The sequence below is a fragment of the Scleropages formosus genome, chromosome 15 (genome assembly GCF_900964775.1).
Source record: "Scleropages formosus chromosome 15, fSclFor1.1, whole genome shotgun sequence".
In the NCBI taxonomy this organism is placed as follows: Eukaryota; Metazoa; Chordata; class Actinopteri; order Osteoglossiformes; family Osteoglossidae; genus Scleropages; species Scleropages formosus.
Window position 1 is genome coordinate 2174426 of NC_041820.1, and position 19742 is coordinate 2194167.

Below are 19742 nucleotides of genomic sequence, written 5' to 3' on the forward strand. Positions count from 1 at the left end.
CCTCTGGGTGCTCTGGTTTCCTCCCACAGCCTACAGACACATGTTTCATGTGAACTGGTGACGCTCAGCTATATAACTGGGTGAATGTTTAGAGGGTAGTTATCTTGCACAGTAAGCTGCCTTGAAGAAAAGTCAACCAAGTACTAGTTACTCATTGTACGTACTAGGTTCGGGGAGAAGCATAGGTGTAAGTGAATTTTTTCAGTTTTTTGTTGAGAATGTACTTTCTACATTGTTCTACAACTATTAATTTGACGGAAGGCGTATTTTCTCTATTTCTAAATTTACCAGTGTATCACATAAACACTGTGCCACCACAAGTAGAGATCATACTGGTATGGACATTTTTGTAACATGAGCCATACCTAAAACCCAGAGGAATACCTGTAAACAAACCATCGTGACATAAAAATTGTGCGACACAAAGCGGAATCCATAGGAAACATCCTCGGTGAGTGTATTTTGCGCATCAGTGTTCCTACATTATTAATTGAAATGAAAGCGTGAGTAAAAACAGATATATAACTGCTCTTTATTAAAAACGATTTTCATTCTCGTGTGTAATAATGTCAAACTAAATTACAGAGCGAGTGTATCCGGCACTCACGTACTCAAAATCATGTCGCATACCAAATGACGTACTTCCGCTTAGGACTCAGCCCTCCCTCGCGAGTAGCCGCCATATTGTCGGAGCTCCTCAGTAGCCTGTGCAGTTCACAAGGGGAGGGGGGCAGGGTGCCAGTCCTGCTCCACGTACTTCACACAAATCAGAATCATTAAAACGCCGAATCGGCGTAACCGAACCGAAAATACACCGCTGTAGAATAAAGACCGATCGCCATCCATTGGCGCTGCCCGTGAGTATGCGCTCCGTCCTCGGGTTGAGGTAGTAGTCTTAGAAATGTGCTCCCCGCAGGGAGTTCAGATCCGGGGCGATGGCCAGAGACGGGGAGCCCGAGACGGTTTGTTATTTTTCCGCTTTTCCTTTTGTTTGGAGGGCAGCGGAGGCCTGTTGTGGCCGAGCGGGGGGCCATGTTGTTAGCTTAGCTGGTATTAGCCTAGCATAGCCTAGCTTAGCCTAGCTTAGCCTTGCCTAGCGCGGCCCGGGCTGAGGAAAGCGCCGCGGCACTTTGTGTCGTTAGCTCGTTAGCCTGCTAGCCCGCATCCTCCGTCCGGCCTTTCGGTGCCTTATTTACATCTATTTCGTTTTTGAGCCGCTGACTATCCGTCCGAGTGGAAAATAAAGCTATGCGGAATCATCACGTCGAGCGGTCTGACTCTGTCGGCCTGTTACTAGGATAGATTAGATGAGTGTGAGGTAGGAGGCCGTGGCGTGTGTAGCTACACACTCTCTGAGTCTGATCTCCCTGTGTGTGTGCTGTGTTGTCAAGCTCTCGCTCCGTCACCGCGCGCGTGTATGTATGTGTGTGGGACGTGGTTTCACCCCCATCATGTGCCCGTGTGCGGTCAGTGTGTCTGAAGCACAGTACACAACCCCGTGCCGGCGTGGACCAGGTCCCGCTTCTCCACCACGTCCAAACTCAGCGCCCTCAGACTCAGTCCTGCTCTTTGTTGTAACACACAGGGTGTCAAAGTTGTTTTTATTGCATTCGCACCGTATCTTTCTGCACTTCAAAGTATTGAATGAATAAGAGCCTGTAATTATTTAGTTACTTTACTTGCATTATCTTAGAAGCCTTTGAGCTGCTGCTTTTCTGGTGTTTCCTGTGTTCTGTCCATTACTGTTTACTGCTGGGCCATGTGGATATGGCATGGATGGAGAGTGGGACTGAGGCCCTGGGTCCCTTCAGCCAGCCTGGCCACTACCGGTAGGGAGGGCGAGAGAGAGCGAGGCAGCGGGGTCCCCGCCGGTCAAGAGAGCGAGGTAGGGAGAGAGAGAGCGAGGCAGCGGGGTCCCCGCTGGTCGAGAGAGCGAGGTAGGGAGAGAGAGAGCGAGGCAGCGGGGTCCCCGCCGGTCGAGAGAGCGAGGTAGGGAGAGAGAGAGCGAGGCAGCGGGGTCCCCGCCGGTCGAGAGAGCGAGGTAGGGAGAGAGAGAGCGAGGCAGCGGGGTCCCCGCCGGTCGAGAGAGCGAGGTAGGGAGAGAGAGAGCGAGGCAGCGGGGTCCCCGCCGGTCGAGAGAGCGAGGTAGGGAGAGAGAGAGCGAGGCAGCGGGGTCCCCGCCGGTCGAGAGAGCGAGGTAGGGAGAGAGAGAGCGAGGCAGCGGGGTCCCCGCCGGTCGAGAGAGCGAGGTAGGGAGAGAGAGAGCGAGGCAGCGGGGTCCCTCTGTAAGGTCCCTTCTACTTACCTGAAGGGGAAGTAGGCGTTGGTGAGCGCTGGTCCTCTGCCGGTTTTGAACTTGCTGTAGTGATGAACAGTGAAAGGAGTTGCGCTCCTGACACAAGTCAGATCAGCCAGTACTTTGACGTGTTTGTCACTATAGTTCTGTGAGCTGTGGCAAAACAGTCTTTATCTGTCTGTCTTTTAACTCAGTTGCCCAACTGCAGATTGAATTTTCCGTTACACGTTTCTTTGTGACACTAAAAACATAGCCAGTCGGAATATTTTCATGAGGGAACTGTAGACCAGTCTGCATGTTTTTTTACAGATAGACTAGATCCTCATGTTTGGAACTTTTGAATTAGAAATTTTCAAAGATTAAATTTTCTGGTTTCCCAGCGTTTTCTTCACTTTTTTTTGTTAACTTGTCTTTTAGCAATTCAGCTACCTGCTTTTCCACTTCCAGCCATTAGGTGGCAGCAAAACGAATGCACATGAGGAGCGTTGGAACACCTTCATTCCACTCAGTTCCACAGTGTTTAGAGCTTATGTCTGGATGTCTGGTGTTGCAGAGTGTTGATGGTCAGTAACAAGATGAGGAAACCTGCACTTGTTCCTGAGATGAAGTATTTGATTATCAGTATTGAACAGGACTTTGTGGACATTAAAAATGAATGATAAAATTTTTTTTTTTTTTTAACGTACTGTAGCTCAAAGTTAATAATCTTTTAATGAAAAGTGCCATTTTAAAATTTTTGGTCATTTTAAACTATTTGAAGCTAATTAAAATGCTAGTGTTACCCTGCAGTGGTGTTATCCAGTCCAGGGTGTATCCTGCCACACACCCTGTGCTTCTGGGATATAGCACACCTTTGTAATGCTGTGGTTGATCAGGTTATTGATAATGCATAGATGAAGTGTTCCATAGTATTTATGTACCGTTTTCTCTGAGGCTTTCACAACATAATCCGTCAATAAGTGGATTAACATATGTACTTTTATTGATTACTCCTTAGTGGTCAAACAATGACTGAAGTTACTAACAAATCATGGTGGTTCTAAATTTCTGTTAGTATCTTGTGTGTTACTTTGCATGTCCCTCGTGACTAGGGACATCTGAACGGTATTTCGGGTCACAATATTAGACCGGTTGAGCTGGAGAAGAGGACACTGCCAGCTCGAGCACCATTAGCGTTCTGGTCCCAATTTTGTTTGTAAGTAGAGGTCCCAGTGTAAGAACACGTTTTTTGCTGGTCTGCTGTCCTTTTAGTCGCCTTCAGGAATTCCGACCTCCCACCTCTGAATAAAAGCAGCTGGCAGTCCTCTGTTTTTAAGATATGTAGCTTAACTTTGTCAGCTTCAGCATGTAGTGTGGTTTTACCCTGAACTGTCCCTTTAGGCCTCCCTTACAGTGATCTCACACTTGTAATTTCACAGCTCACCTGCCCAGTGTAGTGCTGCCATGGTTTACATTTTTCACGTCAACTGCACAACCCAGCCTGTTTTTTTTATAACTAGTATTGAATCATACCTAATTTTTAACTTTAAACTTCTGTGCTCTGCTTTAATTTGAAAGTTTATTGTAGGAGGAAGTCAGTGTAGAGTTTACAGAAGAATAATATAAACTGTCTGCAGGATGTCATTTTGGTGCAGTGTTACCTGCAGCGCCTTACAGATTTCACCCAAATGAGGAACTGGAAAATGTGGTAAAGGCAGGGGTTTATTTAGTGCATGGCCAAAGCAGCTGACTGAAGCATCCTGACATTAACTTTTGACCCCTGACCTTTCAGGGTGTGATATCGTGGCTGAGGATCCTTCCACCCCCTGTGTTTTACTGCAGGTTTTTCCGTGGAATGAGCATTCCATGCGTCCTCCTCGGCATGAATGAAGTGGGCTGGCAGGAGACGCGGGGCGGGATGCTGCACGCCAATGGGGCTCAGGAATCCGCCGGTCTCCGGGTCCCTGGGCCAGGGGCCTTGGCTGGCAGCAGCGGTGGAGGCAGCGGAACACAGGGTCCTGTTGGGACCCCTCAGGCCCTAGACGGGGGTTCCAATCCACACACTTTGCCCCCGGCCTCTGCAGCTGGCACCGCAGGCCCCCAAGGCCCACTGAGCGGTAGGTCCCAGGACGACGCCACCGTGGGCTACTTCTTCCAGAGGCAACCGGGGGAGCAGCTCGCCGGCTACACCAGCAAACACCGCTGGCCCACTGGGGATGGCATCAACATGGACCAGGTAGGATGGTGCTGCCTAGCACATGTCTCACCACTAATGCTCCAAATGAACAGTCCACGCGCTGTCACACTGGACACTCGTGTCTTAGAACGTCTGAACCATCTTCTCGGTAGCTTTGTTAGACCGGCTCAGCTGAAGCGGAGAGTCCCGTGTGCTGGAGTACCCGCTGTCCCTGACTGTATGGCCCATCTGCCTGCAATGTGTTTCCTGCCCCCCAGGCTCTCTGTAGTGAGAGAGTGACTGCATTGGGTGTATCAGGGTAAGTGGCAGAGGACAACAAGAGGAAAATTTTATGAACAAATCAGATGTAGGGTAGCAGGGGCTGTACTGGTTAGAGCTGCTACCTTGTAACTGAAGTCCCCCGGTTTGAATCCCGTGTCCCACTTTTAATACCCTTGGTCAAGGTACTTACCCTGAATTTCTCCAGCAAAATTTAGCTGTGTAATTTGGTAAATTAGTGTAAGTAGATGAGTACAAATTGTGCTGTCGTTCACTTGATGAGAAGTGTCAGATATTTTAAGAATAAACAAATGTTAGTATATGATTCTTCCTGCAGCTCTGTGTTGTTCAGCACCACTGAGAGGCAGTGCTCTGCACAAGGATCTCCAGATGATCTTCTGAAATGCACCATGTTGCTGCAACTGAGACCTTTTAGTCTGTTTACGATGTTCGGCTGTGACGCCTGTACACAGTGATCTTACTTTAATCCATGTGCTTCGGGTTCTGTTTTCACTGGTGTGTTTCTGCTCTGAAAGCCTTGAAACACCCTGGTGGGTGTAGAGAGGAGAGGAACACCAGAGCTGGAGAGAACAGACAGATGTTTCCCCCAGAATGCACTCTAGCTTTTTAGTCAGGACCCCCCCCCCCCAAGTTTAAAGCTCATGTAAACTTGTCAAGACAAGCATGGGAAATTGCAGTAGCACAAGGTTGCGAATGGCACTGTGGTCACTATGACACACATCTGTGCGTGCTCCGTGATTCCTTACAAGCTCAATATAGAGTTTTGTTGTCATTTTCAATTTAGAATGGCAGAAGATCACATTTCTGTGCTTTTTCTTTGTGGAAATTAGACACGCTTGTGTTTTTGAGTCTCCTTAAATGAGTAATGCAACAGTTAGTGACCTGTCTGGGATCAGTAATTACTGCGCTGCTGTGAAATATCCAGGCTGTCATCCTGGAGTCTACCATTTGGGTACCATGTCCTTCACCCAGGTTTGAAACTGGAGGAGCATTGCTATTGCACCCTCACCCCCCTCCTTGGCGTCAAAGGACCTTGGTTCAAATCTCCAGTTCTCCTGATCAAGGTACTTAGTCTGATCCGATACTGTAAAAATGATCCAGCTGTGTAAGTGGGGAAATCATAAGTACATTAGTGCACGGACTTAACGTTAAGTCACCTTGCAGAAAAGTGTCACAGGTGATATTTACATGTATTCATTTACTAGATGGATAGATGTACTTTATTGACCACTGGGTGGAAATTCATTTAGCCAGTGCTTTTCTCCAGAATGACTGTGTTAATCTACCTACAATTATATACCCATTTATACAACTGCATAATTTTACTGGAGCAATTTAGGGTAAGTAACCTTGCTCAAAGGTACTACAGACCAAGGTGGAATTCAAACCTCTGACCCTTGGGTCCAAAAGCAGCAGCAGCTCTAACCACTACACTACCTGCTGTCCCATATATTTAAAAAAAAAAAAAAAAAAAAAAAACCATGCAGGTAGTAACTAAACCCTTTATATTCCATCACCCACTCTCCTTCAGCCATTTGTGCCAACAGTCCATTTGTGGCTTTAAATGTGTGGTGCAACTAGCTCCTTTTCTACAGACAGCGTAGGGGGACGCTCAGTTTGAAGGGGGTGCCCAGCAAGTGTGTCTTTACAAACTTGTTTGCTCGTGTGGGTGAAAGAAATGGTGCACTGACTACACTGGAAAAACTCAGTGCTGCTCCTCGAATTGTCAGAGCATCAGTTGGCATGTATGGAGAAGCATGTAACTGAAAATTTTGAGTCCCCTCAATGGTTGTAAGTGCACTCTTTCTTGTGAGGGTTTGAGGCATCCCTGTAGTGTGTTCCGTGACATGTTTAACGCTGACGGACAGTTCCACCTCCCACAGGTTAATTGTCTGCCACCCGTACATCCTCTGCTGCGAGATGTTAATCTGTGTGGAAGTTAATGGCAGGCAGGTTTTTTTTATTTTTTTATTTTTTTTATGCAGCTACAGAAACGGCTCACAGGCAGGAGACCTCGGGATTCTGCGCACATCTCAAATCCTCCTGTCCTCAGGTCTTAGATCTGTTAGAACCAGCCTTAACCTCTTTGTTGATGCAGTTTTTTGTTCCTGCAAGCGCTGACAAAGTGCTGCGTTTCCTTTTGTTCACCTTGTCCCTGGCCACGCCCCCTCATCCTCACACGTGGACACTGATCCTTAGGCCTTCTACTCCCACGCCAGCGGTTGCTCTCCGTCATTTGCATTCTCTCCGATTTACATATTTTGTGCACTGTTCACTGCTTTGTCCTTTTTTTGCATGTGTTCTGGAGGCCTTGTTCTCCTGTAGATCCCTGCTGCTCAACGTGGAAGCTCTTACTCATCCACAACATGACTTTCCTTTTGCTTTGGAAAGTTGTGGGGGGAGGACCTCACATGGTCCACCAGCAAGCAGGACTGGGTGTGATAGTCAAACACCCTCTGTGGGTTGAATTGCCCTCAGTATGAGGCATAGGGGTCAGACCTGACCTGACTCTATTAGTCAATAACAAGCTGTGGGAAAGTGCCCATAGGCTGCTTGCGCTTTTAGTGTTTGAAGCTCCAGTTTGCTTTTTAACAGTGTCTGTGTAAATATCTTCTGTTACAGTTGCTAGCTACTGCATTGTGGAGCCTCTTCTCTTCTTGGAGGTGTGGATACATCTGGCTACCTGATCTTGGTTTCTATACTGACAACACCTAGGTTGGGCTAGTTTTCAGCTTACCTAAAGAACAGACCGTGTTATGTACCAAATCACACAAGCAAGAGCTGCATACTTCTCCCAATCTTGCCACTTGGCTAGACTTGATGTTCTTTCTCACAAAGGTTCCTAAATCAAGACTACATACAGTAGGTTCTTAGTTTCATCATTAATGTGGTGGAAAGAATTCCCTCTGTCCCTCAGAGCTTCTGAATCCTTTTCAATGTTCAAGAAGGGCCTCAAACCCTTAAATCTTTGACTCACTTTTCTCCTGACTGCTAAATGAGTCCTCCATCTGTTGTGATTATGTATTTGCTGTTTGAATGTCACCTCTATAAGAAGGTGCTTCGGTGATGTCAGCCAGAAACATGATAGTATCAGATAAGCTGTGCTTCAGTAATACTGTCTGTAAAGCTTGTCATTGCTTGTTGAGTCACTTTTTTCCTTTGTCTCTTGACATCACTCAATAGAAAAGTGTGTGCTAAATGAAAAAATGTAGTGAGTGCTTTGCGTTGGTTCCTGTGAATCACTAGAGGAATGGAGTGTACTGGTTCTGATTGGTCATGGGTGCAGGCTTTAGCCAGTCAGTGCATTGGGTCAGGGCTTGTGGGCATGGCTTGATCCTATGGTCAACATGGAATGTAGCTGGCCAGACTGTAACCCATAATCACTGGATAAGTTTGCTGCCATGCAGGATGGATTAGGCTCACCCCTTGACTTAGTCTTTGTGTGTGGGTTGTGATATAGTTGCTGCTGCTTCTCACCTCAGGTGTATTGGGCACACACTGTAGGAAAAACCAGTTTATAATGGTCTTTAGTGAAGCTTAAGGTCTTCGTACATGTTCCCTGGTTACACCACAGCCAGGACTTGAGGTGGGTGTTTGTTGGGTGCAGTTTGGCTGGTCAGTACTTTTATGTGGTGTTTCAGGTGTTAATTAATAGGTAATGAAAGGTAAAGCGTAACCCAGCAGCTCTGTACCTTCTACCCTTTACTGTGGTCCACAGTCCTTCTCAAGTTCCATCATTAGCGGCTCCACCACTCCTTTACAGGCATTCTGCACACCACACATTTGTTTTTATTGTGTCTCCCCTTGACTCGACAGATTATCACCCTGCCTTTCCAGTGTAGGAGCATCGTTGGGAGACGTTGTAAACGTTAGTCATACTATTACAGATGTCTGGTTTCTAGGCAACTGCCAGTGTTTATTTCAATACATAGGATGTTTTTTGTTTATGTAGAAGCCCTTCTTGTTCCTCTTATTCAGTGTGTCCAGCCCCCATGAGGAGACCCCCACTGGCATCATCCATGTCATCCCCCCAGCAGCTCTCGTAAAACTTGCTCAATAGTGATGAGGCAGACTGCTTGAGCTCTGCAGAGAAAGTAAACAGGATGTGATGCTCCAAAGAGTATAAAAATAATTAATGCCACAAGAAGCTTTATGACGTGTTGGTGGCCGTCCTGAGCAAAGCCAGAGTTTTTTTTTTTTCTTTTTTTTTTTTTTAAATTTAAAAATACAACCTTATCCTGTTCTCTAACAGAGTTTGTGTAGCCCCTGTATTTGCCTATGAAATGTTGTTGTGTAATGTCAATGGTGCTCAGGAGCTCATTAACAGTTGAGCATCCTTCTCTTTTCTTTTCTTTTTTTTTTTTTTTCCCTGCATGTCACTACATTCCAGCCTGATTCCTGAACATTATTAGACACACGTTAACTGTTTCAGACTTGGTGCAGGTTTAACACCACCCCCCCACCTTGTGGTTTTGGGTGGTGGACATGTCCTTTTCTGTGTCATCCAGACACATAGAACATGCCTACCCTGCTGTTTGATGCCAATCTTTGACTGCTAGTAGAGCATGTACCCAGCTCAGCTGAAGGCCCGCAAGATGAAGGTGCCCCTTTGCCAAGAGCCACGTCTGTAGGAATCATGGGAAGAAAGCAGTAATGCGCCACAGTTTAGTCAAAACTGAGATGCCTAATTATGATGTAGTTTGCCAACCTGGATGAACAGGTGAACGTGAGCCTCTGGAACGAGTCCCAAATGTTCTGCCTTGCTTGTTCAGGGAAATGGAGTTGCTGCTAGGAGTTGAAGTCCTGTTTCTGACAGGAGAATCCTAGATCCATTTCCATCGTGTCCATGGCAACACCTTCTTGAGTGCTGATAGCGGTATGTTTCCTGTACAGGTGAGGTCCATGGATGAGATGAACCACGATTTCCAGGCCTTGGCGCTAGAGTCACGGGGAATGGGCGAGGTAGGTGGTGCTTCAGCCGTCTGTCCCACGACCCTTTTCTGACCTTGCTTTATAAAGTGCTAAATGGCAGCCTAGTGAAAAAATAAGCAAATCACCTAAACTGATGTCGCAATGAAACAGGAATTTAGTGTTTTCTCTAAGACCTCATGTGGAAAGGAGACCCTTTGGATGATATGGGCTTCCTCGACACAGCTAGGGTACAGTGGGAATGGCCAGAGAATACTCAATAAGGAGATTACTAATCAGGTTCTGTTTTTCCTCATTTTCCAGCAAACTGTGTGAGAACTCATCCATTTACTTGTCAGCCTGATCTTACACTTTTCAGTTGCTACCAGCGAAGAAACTGTGGGAGTCTGACGAGTTAGGCAAGGATGGGCAGAAAGCGATGTTCCTTGGCGAGGAGTGGAGGGAGAACACCTGGGGAGCATCCCGTAAGTGGACTGGCCACCCTTCTCTGGAGAGTGGATCACGTGGCAGTGCAGGAGTGTCTGTTCAGTACACTTTGGGTCGCAGTGCTTCTAACAGCACTTTTATCATTTTTGTGTTTCTATTTACCTTTGTTCCCATGATCCTGAATCACTATTCGGTATCTTTTATAAAGTTTTCTTTTAGTGACCGTATTGAAACACTGGTAATTTGTTGGAGCATTGTTTATCGGAAGGAGAAATGCCCGCTTTTGGCACATTAACGATCACAAATTATTTCAGCTCTTTTGTGCAGTGTTTGTCAGTCTCAAAGCTCAACTTACCTGCTGCTGTGCAAAGTTTTTAAAGCAAATGATATCACTGTTTGCAGCCAGACCAAAAACGACTTCCTGACGTTTCTGCAAACCAGAGCCGATTGTAACTTGTGTGTGTCATGTCTTGTACCCCCGATGCTGTAGATCATTCTGTATCCCAGCCAATCATGGTGCAACGGGCACGACCAGGTCATGGTTTCCATGGCAACAATGAGGTGGGCGCGGTGCTGTCACCGCGGTCCGAGAGTGGTGGCTTGGGCGTGAGCATGGTGGAGTACGTGCTGAGCTCCTCCCCTGGAGACAAGCTGGATGGCCGTTACAGCAAGAGGGGCTATGTAAGTCAGTTGGGCTCTGCTGGTTCTCCACCCACTGCACCTGCATGCCGTGGAAATGGCTCGGGTTCAGTGTCGCCTGTCGATTAATAAAATTTTAAAAATGTGCAGTCTGGAGGATTATTGCACAGGTGTGGATTTGCATCTTTAACAGGTGATGAGTGCATTTTACTCCTTCTTTGGGGAAGTTGCTGAACTGCTTGATTCCACAGGGTGGTGGAGACGGCGGTCCTGACGGAACAGAGAAGGTTGACCCCAAGGACAAGCCATCCCCATTTGAGGAGGACAAGAGCCGGGAGATGAGCCAGGGAGAGGGGGACGACGTTTCCAAAGCCAACAGCCGCGGGTTGCCCAACGGCATGGAGGGGGACTGCAAGGACTTCAAGTGGGTGTTCTCTAGTGCTGGCTGAAGGTCAAGTTAACTGCTTCACTCAGACGTACAGCAGCACACCTCAGCTCTCTGCCTAGTTCTCAGCATCGGCGCTACTTGGACCCTCCAGGGATATCCTGGGATCCCACTGCAGGTTGTCTGCCAGGAGATCCCCACTGAGATCGCCACTTGCGTATAGACCAACATCGTAGAAGAGACTGAGTTTAGTATTTAGCGTCATTTAGTCTATGTCAGTCTTGTGCCCAGGTAGTGGAAAGGACTTTATGCCTCTGTAAAGGTCAAGCAGTAGAAGGGCTGGAGAAGCACAACACTGGTGCACTAAGGATTAATTTGCACGCTGGCTGCTCTGACATTAGTCCTGAAGTGCATGATGCATTCTCATGTCTAAGCTATCGCTTCGTCTGTCTCCAACAGCCGTACTCCGGGCAGCCGGCAGGCCTCCCCAACGGAAGTGGCGGAGCGCATCGGCTCGAGCCAGGCAGGCCAGGAACTGATGGGGCAGCACCAGCACCCTGGCCAGACAATCAGCAAAGCTCCGGCCGAGGAGTTCCAGAACCCAGAGGCACAGGGCATGGATGGTATGGAGCAGGTGGGCCTAGAGTCGCTCCAGTTCGACTACGCTGGGAACCAGGTCCAGATGGACTCTTCCGGGGCTCCCGTCGGGCTCTTTGACTACAATTCCCAGCAGCAGGTAAGAGGTCTTCGGAGCATGCCTTCAGGAACACAGAAACCAGTAGGTCTCTGAGACACTTGACTGCTTGAGCATGATTGCCAAGGGGTCACAGGAGTCGCTGGGTAATGAGTATCCAGGAGGACAGCATATGGCGACTGTCGAGGCTGGGTTTTCAAGCTGTGTTTAACTCCACCCCAGTTGTTCCAGAGACCGAACCACCTGACGGTCCAGCAGTTAACAGCTGCACAGCAGCAGCAGTATGCCCTGGCTGCGGCCCAGCAGCAGCACATAGGTAAGGGACAGAGAGACCAGGGACTTGTTTGCTTTCGTGGTTATATGTGTCTTTCTGTTGACGATTTTGTGTTTTGAGCAGGCCTTGCCCCAGCTGCCTTCATGCCGAACCCCTACATCATCAGCACGGCGCCCCCTGGCACAGACCCCTATGCTGCTGGCCTAGCTGCAGCTGCCACACTTGCAGGTGAGCCTCAAGTCGACCAGAATGCTGGTGAGAATGGCAGTGGGAGAGATGTTTGGAGGCAGACTTTAAGCAAAAATCCTCTTCCTGCTCCAGGCCCTGCGGTGGTACCACCCCAGTACTACAGTGTCCCATGGGGTATGTATCCAGCCAACCTCTTCCAGCAACAGGCAGCGGCTGCTGCGGCCAACAGCTCTGCCAACCAGCAGGCAGCCGGTCAGGGACAGGGCCAGCAGCAGGTACGGTCTTCCTGCTTTTTCTGTTGGCTCACTTTGTTTCGTAAACATAGTGTCATGGGTTACAGTGTAAAATATCTCCTCTCTTTTTAATGGTGCGAGGAAGTTGAAACATCATGTACTGTGTCCTGTCCACTTTGCTCACCAGGTAATGCGTGCTGGAGCCAATCAGAGACCCCTCACACCTGGGCAGGGCCAGCAGAACCAGCAGGAGTCCCTGGCGGCTGGCAACCCAGCACTGGCATTCGGTCAGGGCCTGGCCACAGGAATGCAAGGTGAGCTTGACCCCTTCGTACCAGGGACTGCCTATCTTGGCCCAGCTTGGCCCGACTCAGCTGTGATTGTGAGCATCTCCAGTAATGACAGCAATTGACTGTCTTCCAGGCTATCAGGTTTTAGCCCCGGCCGCCTACTACGATCAGACTGGTGCTTTGGTGATGGGCCCTGGTGCCCGTGCTGGCCTGAGTGGTCCAGTGCGGCTGGTGCAGACCCCCGTGCTCATTAACCCTGCGGCTGCGCAGGCAGGTAGGTACAGGCATCTGTGCTTCGTGTTAGACATCCTATCCAACACCTGGCTGTAACTTCACAGTTGTGCTGAAGCCGTGTTGTGCGCTCCCCCCCATGTTTGTTTCACACAATTCTGCTCCAGCTGCCTCTGCCTCCGGTTCGGGGAACAGCCTGACAGGTGCAGCCAATGGCTTGTTCCGTCCAATCAGTGGCCAGCAACAGCAACAGCAGCAGCCTCCACCCCCTCAGCAGCAGCAGCAGCCACCTGCTCCACCGCCGCCTCCACCCCATGCCAGCGGCAGCATGCCGTCCAGTTCGTTCTACGGCTCCGGCTCAGTGGCACCCAGCTCCCAGAGCAGCTCGCTGTTCTCACACGGCCCTGCTGCCCCCCCTGCCAGCTCGTCCCTGGGCTTTGGCACCGCCGGCTCTCTGGGTGCCGCCATCGGCTCTGCGCTGGGGGGCTTTGGCTCCTCAGGTCAGACCTTTCTCCTGGTTTTATGTATGTCGCCACATTTCTGTGTTTGTTTTTGGTTCCAACGGTGTGTGTTTCTCACCGTCACGTGCAGTGTCGAGCTCTGGGAACACCAGTGCTGCCCGCAGGGACTCCCTGTCGGCCGGGTCAGAACTGTACAAGCGAAGTGGCGGCGGACTGACGCCCATCGGCCAGCCCTTCTACAACAGTCTGGGTTTCTCCTCCTCACCCAGCCCTCTTGGCATGCCCTTGCCCAGCCAGACCCCTGGGCACTCCCTGACCCCGCCCCCATCGCTCTCCTCCCATGGCTCTTCCTCCAGCCTCCACCTGGGTATGTTGCTGTGGCAGTCGGACCTCCACTGAGACCCTGTTCCACACATCGACTTGAGTTTGAAAAGTCTAGATTATTCAGTGTTTTACACTGAATTAGAAAAACACCCATCTTAATTCACATCACTTTCTGTCCCTGTGTCTGAGATGTCATGATCTCGTACCATGTGATGATGCTCCATCGACTGAATGTGACGGTCTCTGTCCTTCCTCGTGCACACAGGGGGTCTGACCAATGGGAGCGGGCGCTACATCTCTGCAGCTCCTGGAGCTGAGGCAAAGTACCGTGGAGCAGGAGCCACTTCCAGCCTCTTTAGCTCTGGCAGCCAGCTGTTCCCACCCTCCCGTCTGCGCTACAGCCGCTCCGACATCATGCCCTCGGGCCGCAGCCGTCTGCTCGAGGACTTCCGTAACAACCGCTTCCCAAACCTGCAGCTGCGTGACCTGGCTGGCCACATTGTGGAGTTCTCCCAGGACCAGCACGGCTCCAGGTGCGGCTCAGCCCGCTTCCAGCTGTCAGATGGTCGTGGAGCCAGGTTGGATTTGCAGGCAATGGGGGGTTCTCACTGTTCCTTGTCCGGCCCTCTCTAGGTTCATCCAGCAGAAGCTGGAGCGTGCCACGCCTACTGAGAGACAGATGGTGTTCACCGAGATCCTGCAGGCGGCATACCAGCTGATGACGGATGTCTTTGGGAACTACGTCATCCAGAAGTTCTTTGAGGTAAGAGCCACTTGCAGCCAAAACAAGTCACCCTGAGCTGATGACTAGTCTAGTCATTCCTGAGCCACTCTCTCCTCTCTTTTGTGCAAAGCGACTCACAGCGTTACACTTATCTAGTTCAGGGTGTGTAACACTTTTTAACTGCAGATGTGACTTAAATGTTGCTTTACTGAGAGAAACAGTCACTTTATTCCCTGTTGACAGAAAGTAGTCATAACAGGAAGTCCGAGGTGACTGCTTGGAGAGCCACGTTTCCTTATTGACCGAGAGGTGTCGGTGTTCCCAGTTGTGAGCGCCTCTCATACCCCCTGCAGTTCGGGAACGTGGAGCAGAAGCTGGCGCTGGCCACGCGGATCCGAGGCCACGTGTTACCCCTCGCGCTGCAGATGTATGGTTGCCGTGTTATCCAGAAGGCACTGGAGTCCATCTCCTCAGACCAGCAGGTAATTGTAAGTTGGAGCCCCTTCCTTGCTGTCGTCGAAGCAGTTGGTGTGGGATCACATTGCATCGTGGTACCACACCTGTCCTGTTGTCCTCCTTCATGTGTTTGTGGCACTCTCTCCAATCACATTAATGGCTGCATGCCAGATTTGCTTTAGTCTACTTTCCTAATCATTTCAGCTGCTGCTGCTAACATCTTTTCTTGGTAATGTGTGCTGGCTCCTCAACTTACAAATACACTGTTGGGACCAGAAGTTGGTTCGTAATTCATTCTATTTGTAACTTAAGTCCCAATGAATGAAATGCAATGATACAGACAGTCCTCCATTTATTTACAGGTTATGTTCTGTTAAAAAAAAAAAAAAAAAAAAAAAAAATCTTGTGGGGGTGGGGTAAACTATAGTGAAAATTGTTTCAAAGATATTTTACCTTTTATTAAATCTGAGCTACACTAAATTTAAAGCTCAAATGAGGTAAATTTGCCATCTCCACAAACTCCTATTCAGTGCTGATTGTGGACCATTTCATCCCTTAAACGTATAGCAATTCTGTTATTGATCGCTAAGACACAGGAGCTGTAAGCAGTGCCGAAGTGAGCTGATCCAGTGGAGTCTCCAACCTGATATGGTTGGATTCTCTTTACTGCCATCTGCTGTCCAGGTTTGTAAACACAGGTGATAGACTGCACCGCAAACTGGTATTGTATGAAATAGGTAAAAAGAAAATGCATGTGAAAATCACTGGCCAAGGGCTTATATCTCAAACTTTCTAACGCGAGGAGTCAATGTATGATGATGTTCTTTGCTACTTACGCACGTGAATAGGTGGAGAGTGACATCTGGATGCTGAGACGCTGATACTTGGGCTTGTGGCACCTTGTCCTTACGTTTCCTGGTATTAGATGGCATGTTCCTAGAGCCTGACTAACTTCCTAGCAGTGTGGTGTGGACTGATTTTCTGTAAAGAGGGGAATGAGTGACAGTAGGGTGGGAAAAGGGGAGCAGGTGGCGTATGCGTGCGTCCACAAATGAGCGCGTGCTTTGCCCCGGCGCAGAGTGAGATGGTCCGTGAGCTGGACGGACATGTGCTGAAGTGTGTGAAGGACCAGAACGGGAACCACGTGGTCCAGAAGTGCATCGAATGCGTCCAGCCACAGGCTCTGCAGTTCATCATCGACGCCTTCAAGGGCCAGGTCAGCGCCTCACCCTTGGTCCTTCGTGCCCATGAGGCTTGTGAGCATCACGTGACTAAATCTGGTGACCTTCCCCTCCCGCCAGGTGTTTGTGCTGTCCACACACCCATATGGCTGCAGGGTGATCCAGCGTATCCTGGAGCATTGCACACAGGAGCAGACGCTGCCCATCCTGGAGGAACTGCACCAGCACACAGAGCAGCTCGTCCAGGTGAGCGCTGCCGGACAAGGCCCTCGTCCAGCCCTCTGTTTGAGCCTCCAGGCCACCAGGGGGCTCCCTGTCTGTCATCACAGGCTTGTGACATCTTAATTTTTGAAGGAGTTTTTTCATACCAACTTGGTCTGATTGCTTTAATGAGTTTTGTATAAAGTTTTATACAACCCAGTTTTAATTGTTCAGTCTGTGTGCACAAGTGCTCATGAGCTATTCCACGTCTGGTTGCATGTCTGTTCTTGTAGGTTTTAGTTGCCACCTTTGACCTTTTTGAGCTGCAGACCCCAAATTAAGTTCATGCTACCAAAGTTTTCAAACCATTGAAATGACTGCCATCAAAAACATCCCCATTCTGTCTAGACATGTATCACAGCGTATTATTGGAGGCAACCAAATCTAAAAATTTTTTTTTCCCAAATGTGCTGATCATTCAGCTGCGCACCCCCCCCAACCACCCACATGACTACATAACAATGCCCACCTCTTCTTTCCATATTGTTTCACAGCTTCTGTGTGTGGTTGTTTATTATTTATTGTGGTCTAAGTTCTGTAAAGTTGGAATGTTTTTACACTGACTGCTTACATTAAAAATAGCGAAGTTATACATTTTGAAAAGGTACAATTTTTTCCCAGTATAACTTCTCTGCTGTTCATTTTTTTTCCATATGGCAGTTCTCTAAATTTTAAAGTATTCAGTGGAGCAAACGCAACCTGTTTTTACACGTTGAAGTGTTAACTGGCAGCAAGGAGCAGTCAGTGTATATGACCAGTATTTACAGCACATTTCTGTTGTTCCTCAGTGTCACTGAGTGAGATGAGAAACGTTGCATCAATCTACATGACAAAAAATTTTAATTTGTATATCATTTTAAATTTGTTTTAATGTAGCTCAGAGTAAACATTCTAAAATAGGCTCGTAGAGACTAGTTTCCCCCCCATTTCTTATATGCAACTTTTGGCCACTGATCTAGCAGGGAGTGTGAAGTTTGTCCAATGGTCCTGTGCAATCTTTTGCGTGCAGGATGTGACATAGAGCAGTCTGTCTGATTTCTTCATAAAGTGTGTTGTTCATGCCGGTGACACGGTTCAGCCCACATGTGGTCACATGTTTTTCCTACCTTTGTTGCTGTGATGCACAGCATATTTGTGTTCACTGAAATGTGTGTCGCTTTGAAGAGAAGCCTCTGCTAAATGAATCAAGAAATACATGTAAATGTCTGTGTTGACACCAGGAGAATGGCTGTCAATCCTTCAGAGTTTTAGATGGCATTCCAGAAAAACTGAAGGTGCCAGTAGTCCTGTGTATAGAGCTCTTCCTTTGTGTTCAGAGACACTCGACACTGCAAACCTTTGGCCATCTGAGATTTCCCGGTGTTGCCACACTGACTAGTCATGCTCTGTGCACCATCTGCTGTGGCTAGTTGTGGGCGCATTCTGTTGGGTGTAGGGACCTTTTGGTCAAGTGTAGACACACCCCCCCTCGAAGGTCAGCCTTCTCTGACGTCAAACCCCAAATGTGTTTATGGCTGCAGTTTGTGTGGAGAAGGGGTCTTGTGCACCACTATACGTGTTAGAATAACATGAAGAGGACAGAGGAAGTTAGAGGAATAGCTCTCATGAAGATGATCCTGGGTTTGGCCCTCAAGTATTGTTTGCACGCTCAACTTTTACATATCACCAAAGAGTGTGTTTGTCCTCCTTCCACCTGGACTGTGCAGATTTGGACCAGCATCAGGCTGCGGTCACGTTTCAACCATGGCGGGTGTTTGAGGAGTACAGATCATGATTTAGTGAGGTGTGTCAGGATCATTTTTAGCAAGGCTACTGTTGCTTGGTCTAGGAATCCGTGTCTTTGGTGGGCGAAGGGTGGGACACTTGTGACGGGATCAGGTCTGTAGGGGGCAGTCTCACATTTTAACCTTCTCCTGCAGGACCAGTACGGTAACTATGTCATCCAGCATGTCCTGGAGCACGGGCGCGCTGAGGACAAGAGCAAGATTGTGGCAGAAATCAGGGGCAAAGTCCTGGCTCTGAGCCAGCACAAGTTTGCCAGGTAGGGCTCCCGGGGTGGGACAGTCTCACCTGCTTTGGGACCTGTGGGATCGGTTGCTGGCCCTACCACATGCATCTTGACTCTTTTTGGTGTGCTTGAGCCACCTCCCCCCTCACCTCTGCGCCTCCTCCCTCAGCAACGTGGTGGAGAAGTGTGTGACGCACTCGTCCCGCACAGAGCGCGCTCTGCTCATCGATGAGGTGTGCTGCCAGAACGACGGCCCCCACAGCGCCCTCTACACCATGATGAAGGACCAGTATGCCAACTACGTGGTGCAGAAGATGATTGACGTGGCCGAGCCTGCGCAGCGCAAGATCATCATGCACAAGGTACAGGACGCTGCTGCCCTCGGATCCTGTGCTCAGGGTTCTCCTCTAACCAGGTTTGGCTCCAGTCCCCTCACTGCTGTGCTGCTTCTCCTTCTGTCCTCGCAGATCCGGCCTCACATCACCACGCTGCGCAAGTACACCTACGGGAAGCACATCTTGGCCAAGCTGGAGAAGTACTACATGAAGAACAACGCTGACCTGGGCCCTATCGGAGTTCCCACCAACGGACTGTTGTAGGAGCCCGGCCCCCGAGCCCCCCCCCCCCCCCCCCCCCCCCAGCATCCCCAGACCCTACCCCCCCCCCCCCCACGCTTCCCTTTGCGGGATCGCTCTCTTGAAGGGAATCGCCAAAAACCAACTCAACCTGAGAATGCTGTGATGTCATCTCACGCCCGCAGGCCGCCCAGCAAGCCCCATCCTCCAGCTCCGCAGCGCCCCCCATGGTGCAGGGCCGGGGGCCACAGAGCTGTCTAGTCACTGAGCTGGTTAAAGCACAGATTGATTGTATAGGATTTAATTGTATCAAAAGTTGTCATATATTTTGTAAATTTTTACCTTGTAAATTCGCTGTATAAAGTATGGGCCGTTTTTAAAATGAAGTTTAGTATTCTTACAGTAAACCAGCAAGTGACTTTGGAGAATCTGCCAGTTCGGCACAGCCAACATGTATTTATTTCTTATCGTTTCTTTTTTAATAATGCAGCTGTGATCCATCCTCAGCTGTTTTTCATGGGAAGATGAACCATCTGTGTGCAGGAGCACAGAGGCCCACTAGGGAGGAAGGTGTTCTCTAGCCATCCCCTCAGTAGTGATACCTGTGTGTGACTGAGCGTGCAGATCCAAGCCAAGAGCCGTTTGCGTCGAGAGCTGTGTTCTGGTTCTCTTGTGGTCGAGGATGTGACACACAGACCTGTAGCTCGTTCT

The 19742-nt window shown here is 49.1% G+C and overlaps 1 protein-coding gene across 2 annotated transcripts; it reads left to right on the forward strand.

Annotated features, from left to right (window-relative positions):
* The first annotated feature begins 675 nt into the window (after nt 1-675).
* pum2 (pumilio RNA-binding family member 2) lies at nt 676-19086 on the forward strand. 2 transcript variants are annotated; one of them, XM_018731551.2, is made up of 22 exons: nt 676-857; nt 4118-4511; nt 9645-9713; nt 10039-10144; nt 10597-10787; nt 10997-11169; nt 11590-11866; nt 12047-12140; nt 12222-12326; nt 12420-12562; nt 12708-12834; nt 12944-13084; nt 13209-13541; nt 13633-13869; nt 14092-14359; nt 14460-14589; nt 14904-15038; nt 16085-16222; nt 16308-16433; nt 18368-18489; nt 18626-18818; nt 18924-19086. In XM_018731551.2, exons 2-22 carry the CDS (start codon nt 4131-4133, stop codon nt 19053-19055), a joined length of 3621 nt encoding a protein of 1206 aa, XP_018587067.2. In that variant the 5' UTR covers nt 676-857; nt 4118-4130; the 3' UTR covers nt 19056-19086. The 2 variants fall into 2 exon arrangements, with proteins under 2 accessions (XP_018587067.2, XP_018587075.2); XM_018731559.2 differs by having other exon boundaries at nt 14904-15032.
* The last annotated feature ends 656 nt before the right edge of the window (nt 19087-19742 follow it).

Excerpts from the sequence above, each read along its gene's own strand:
- pum2 (XM_018731551.2), top strand. The coding sequence starts at position 4,131 with ATGAGCATTCCATGCGTCCTCCTCGGCATGAATGAAGTGGGCTGGCAG. Across the intron at positions 10,788-10,996 it reads GTTACAGCAAGAGGGGCTAT|GGTGGTGGAGACGGCGGTCC; the intron begins GTAAGTCAGTTG and ends TTGATTCCACAG. Across the intron at positions 18,490-18,625 it reads AGCCAGCACAAGTTTGCCAG|CAACGTGGTGGAGAAGTGTG; the intron begins GTAGGGCTCCCG and ends CTCCTCCCTCAG.